The 5,000-nt window shown below is 31.3% G+C and overlaps 1 protein-coding gene across 1 annotated transcript in view; it reads left to right on the plus strand.

Moving 5' to 3' along the window:
- Positions 1 to 1,225: 1,225 nt before the first annotated feature.
- Positions 1,226 to 5,000, plus strand: part of LOC132118609 (steroid 17-alpha-hydroxylase/17,20 lyase) — a 10,940-nt gene continuing 7,165 nt past the window's right edge. Inside the window, 2 exon segments of the mRNA XM_059528564.1 lie at positions 1,226 to 1,577; positions 2,774 to 2,912. Of these exon segments, the coding sequence (XP_059384547.1) occupies positions 1,263 to 1,577; positions 2,774 to 2,912 (454 nt within the window). The 5' untranslated portion in view covers positions 1,226 to 1,262.

The raw sequence follows: 5,000 nt of genomic DNA on the forward strand, positions 1-5,000 counted from the left end.
TTACTCTATTTTTCAAAACTTGCATCTTTTTTGCTTTGGTTTATACAGTTTTACAGTATTTACTCATCAAAGTAAACTAATCAAGATTAAAATAAAATAGATTATTTATTAAACCTTTTTTTCTTGTCTGTAGTTTAACTTTAAATTTACTAATTTAATGCAAAACATGTATCTTGTTTTTTAATTTAATATTTTTTTTTAATTAAATTAAATTAAATTGCAAAATATGTTTCATGTTTTTTATTTTAGTCTGCAGTTTTACTTTATATTTACTCATTTAATTAAAATCCTGTATTCTATTTTTAATTTTTTTTATTAATCTATAGTTTTACTTTAGAATTTATAACTTTTTAATTCAAAACGTATGATGTTGTTTTTCTGTTTTAGTCTATGCAATTCTAATTTACATTTACAATTTTATATTTATTTCCATTTTTATTTTAAACTAAACTAAATTAAACTGATACTTGTATCTATTTTTTTTCTTCTTTTTTTTCTTCCGTGAAGCGTTACATTTGTATTTACCTGTAAGTTACTGTATACTTTTAAAATACATTTTAGTTCTGTCAAAAGCAACCAAACAAAATGCACCTAGACTAATTGAAGTTGGTTCTTTTTATTTTAGAACCAGAAATGCTTACAGTGGTTAAGGCTCATCCTACATTTTATTTTATTTATTTATTTTTTTACTGCTTTTACACACACCTTTTCAAAACTTTTCCTCTTTTTTTCAAAACTTTACACATAAATCCAAGAATCGCGCACACAAACGCATCTCTTTCAAATTGAAGCTCTGCATTCAAAATATCACGAAAACATCTCAAAAGCAAACATTTTCAAACACCTTTCTCATAATATTACTTTCTGTTAGATTTGTATGTGTTACATAGAGAACTGTAGGCAAAAAATTTTTTTTATGAAATTGAAAACCGACTCAAAGGCTGAGAATCAGTGTATGGTTTTGCAGATTTGGAGTGTGCTTCTTCTGTTTGAGTGTCAGCTTTCAGAAACTGTGTGACAAGGAAAGAATTTGTGTGTAAGTAGTTGGAAAAAACCGCAGGTTTTGCAAAGTTCTGCAGGTTTGCAATGCATAAAATATTCTTTTAAAGTCACTGCACTGGTAAATGAACGGTTAACTAGCAGTCATCAGATCTGCTCTGTCATTGGTCAGACACCTCAGGGTTTCTGTGACCTCCAACCCCAAACCAAGGCTGGTCCGCTGAGCAGTTATATGAGCTCTGGGAGCGTGAGTCTGTAGGTTAATGAAGAGCATCATGTGTTCAGTGAGTGTGTACTGCTGCGTTGCTCTGCTGCTGCTGCTGCTGCTGCTGCTGGCCAGATGCATGCTGGGACGGCACTCGGTGCCATGTCTGCCGAGGGTGCCGGTGTTGGGCAGTCTACTGCACCTGCGCTCGTCTCTGCCTCCTCACCTGCTCCTCACACAGCTGTCACACAGGTACGGCCCTCTGTTTGGCCTGTACTCCGGACCACACTTCACACTGGTGGTCAGCGAGATCAGTCTGGTCAGAGAAGTGCTGCTGCAGCGCGGCCGAGAGTTCGCTGGACGGCCCAAGATGGTGAGCACAACGGCCTGAGACCGATACTGTAATAGTGTGTTGATAGTCAGTCTGATGAAAAACATGTCCAAGACAGATTGCACCCTTAAACTAAGGGGAAAAAATAAGATTGTATTTTTTGCATGTAGAAAATTTTCCATTTAGATTATTATTTATTTTTTTGCATTACTTTAATAAATTATGATGATTTATATTTTATAAATAATATTTATTTTACAAATATTATTATTTTAACAACATGTAAATAATATACAATTTAATTAAAATCTATCACAGTTCTTTTTCAACGGCTTACACACATTTTCAAAACTTTGCCTCTTTTTTTTTTTTTTTCTTCTAAACTTTACACACTAATCCAAGAGTTGCACACACAAAATGCAAAATAACTCACATCTCTTGAAAATGAAGCATTGCATTCAAAATATCACAAAGCTAAAAATTTGCAAACACCTTAAATCCTGTGAGATTTGTGTTTCATAGAGAATAGTGTGTTTTGCAAAAACTGACTCGAAGGCTAAGATTTAGTTTATGGTTTTGCAGATTTGGAGTGTGCTTCTGCTATTTGAGTGTCAGCTTTTAGAAGCTGTATGACGAGTTATGGTTTTGTGTGTAAGCAGTTTAAAAAAATGTATTTAAGAGAAAGCTTTTTATTTAAATTAGCTTATATTATTATTTTAAAATAAAAGTACTATGATATATGTTAGCGTGATTTAAGAATAATTTAATGTATAATAATTTTTGCAATACAGTAATGACTGAAAATGTATGCTTTTTTTCTTTTATTTAAATCAATATTGAAAGAGTGTGGAAAATATATATTTTTTTACAGTATTGCATTACAGTAATGAAAAAATATGAAACTGATTTTTTTTATTTAAATCAGCATAAAGGCAATATAAGAAATATTATCATTACGCATAAATACTTTAGTATTAATAATCTTTTACATTAGAGTAATGAGAATGTATGTTTTTAGATATTTTAGTAATAAAATTGAAGGGTCAAATGTGCTTGACCCTTGAAAATGACTAAATGACTTTAAAATGACTAAATGCTTCATTGTGATAAAAGTAGTGCAAAACATTATTTTCCTTTTAACTTTGGGGTAAAATATGATCTGTATATGTTGAAGTAGGTTTAAATGAGCAATTCTTAACTTCCCTTTAGTTTCTAATCTCTCGCTCTGGTTTTCAAAGGTGACCACAGATGTGTTGACTCAGGGTGGGAAGGATATTGCGTTTGCAGACTACAGTCCGTTGTGGAAGAACCATCGGCGTCTGGTGCACAACTCCTTCACTTTGTTTGGCGAGGGATCTGGCAAACTACAGACCATCGGTAAACCAAACCGGCATTAAAGCCTGGAAATTTATTCTATTTAAACCTAAAAGTGTTTCAGATTGTTTTCAGATTGTGGTTAAAGTAAATGAGTGGCATCATGATCATGTGACTTCATGAGACAGTCAAATTTTCAATTTGTATCCTATGGAAGCCCGTTACTGCCATGGTGTAAAAAAAAAAAAAAAAAAGGTAATTGTGACTTTTGGTCTTATAATTCAGACTTTTTTTCAGAATTGCAATGTAAACTTATGATTGTGAGATGTAAACTCTGAATTGTGATATAAACCAAAAAAAATTGCAAGATATAAACTTAGAATTTTGATATAAACAGAATTGCAATATAAATTTAGAACTGCAAAATATAAACTAAGAATTGTGAGATATAAACTTAGAATTGTGATATAAACTTAGAATTGTGATATATAAACTTGATTGCAAGTTACAAACTCAGAATTGCAATATAAATTTAGAATTGCAAAATATAAACAAAGAATTGTGATATAAACAGAATTGCGATATAAATTTAGAATTGTGAGATATAAACTTGATTGCAAGTTACAAACTCAGAATTGCAATATATAAACTTAGAACTGTGATATAAACAGAATTGCAATATAAATGTAGAATTGCAAAATATAAACTAAGAATTGTGATATAAATTCAAAATTGCAAGATATAAATTGTTAGAATTGCGATATAAACTTAGAATTGTGAGATATAAACTTAGAATTGTGAGATATAAACTTGATTGCAAGTTACAAACTCAGAATTGCAATATATATTTAGAATTGCCAAATATAAAGTGAAGTGTGACATTCAGCCAAGTATGGTGACCCATACTCAGAATTTGTGCTCTGCATTTAACCCATCCGAAATGCACACACACAGAGCAGTGAACACACACACACACACTGTGAACACACACCCGGAGCAGTGGGCAGCCATTTATGCTGTGGCACCCGGGGAGCTTGGGGGTTCGGTGGCTTGCTCAAGGGCACCTAAGTCGTGGTATTGAAGGTGGAGAGAGAACTGTACATGCACTCCCCCCAACCACAATTCCTGCCGGCCCGGGACTCGAACCCACAACCTTTCGATTGGGAGTCCGACTCTCTAACCATTAGGCCACGACTTCCCCTGCTAAACTAAGAATTGTGATATAAACTCAAAATTGCAAGATATAAACTTAGAATTGTGACAAACCTAAAATTGCAAGATATAAACTTAGAATTGTGACAAACCTAAAATTGCAAGATATAAACTTAGAATTGTGACAAACCTAAAATTGCAAGATATAAACTTAGAATTGCGATATAAACAGAATTGTGATATAAACTTAGAATTGTGAAATATAAACTCGGAATTGTGAGATATAAACTTGATTGCAAGTTAAAAACTCAGAATTGCAATATAAACGTAGAATGGCGATATAAACTTGATTATAATTGCGAGATACAAACTTAGAAATGAGATATAAGCTCAGTATTTATTAATATTAATATAAACTTAGAATTGCAATGTAAACTTAGAATTATGATGTAAACCTAGAATTGTGATATAAACTTTGAATTATGATGTAAATGTGGAATTGTGATATAAATGTAGAATTACGATGTAAACATAGAATTACGATGTAAACTTAGAATTGTGATATAAACTTTGAATTATGATGTAAACGTGGAATTGTGATATAAATGTAGAATTACGATGTAAACAGAATTATGATGTAAACTTAGAATTGTGATATAAACTTTGAATTATGATGTAAACGTGGAATTGTGATATAAATGTAGAATTACGATGTAAACATAGAATTACGATGTAAACTTAGAATTGTGATATAAACTTTGAATTATGATGTAAACGTGGAATTGTGATATAAATGTAGAATTACGATGTAAACAGAATTATGATGTAAACCTAGAATTGTGATATAAACTTTGAATTATGATGTAAATGTGGAATTGTGATATAAATGTAGAATTACGATGTAAACATAGAATTACGATGTAAACTTAGAATTGTGATATAAACTTTGAATTATGATGTAAACGTGGAATTGTGATATAAATGTAGAATTACGATGTA

Source organism: Carassius carassius, chromosome 37, assembly GCF_963082965.1.
Source record: "Carassius carassius chromosome 37, fCarCar2.1, whole genome shotgun sequence".
NCBI lineage: Eukaryota > Metazoa > Chordata > Actinopteri > Cypriniformes > Cyprinidae > Carassius > Carassius carassius.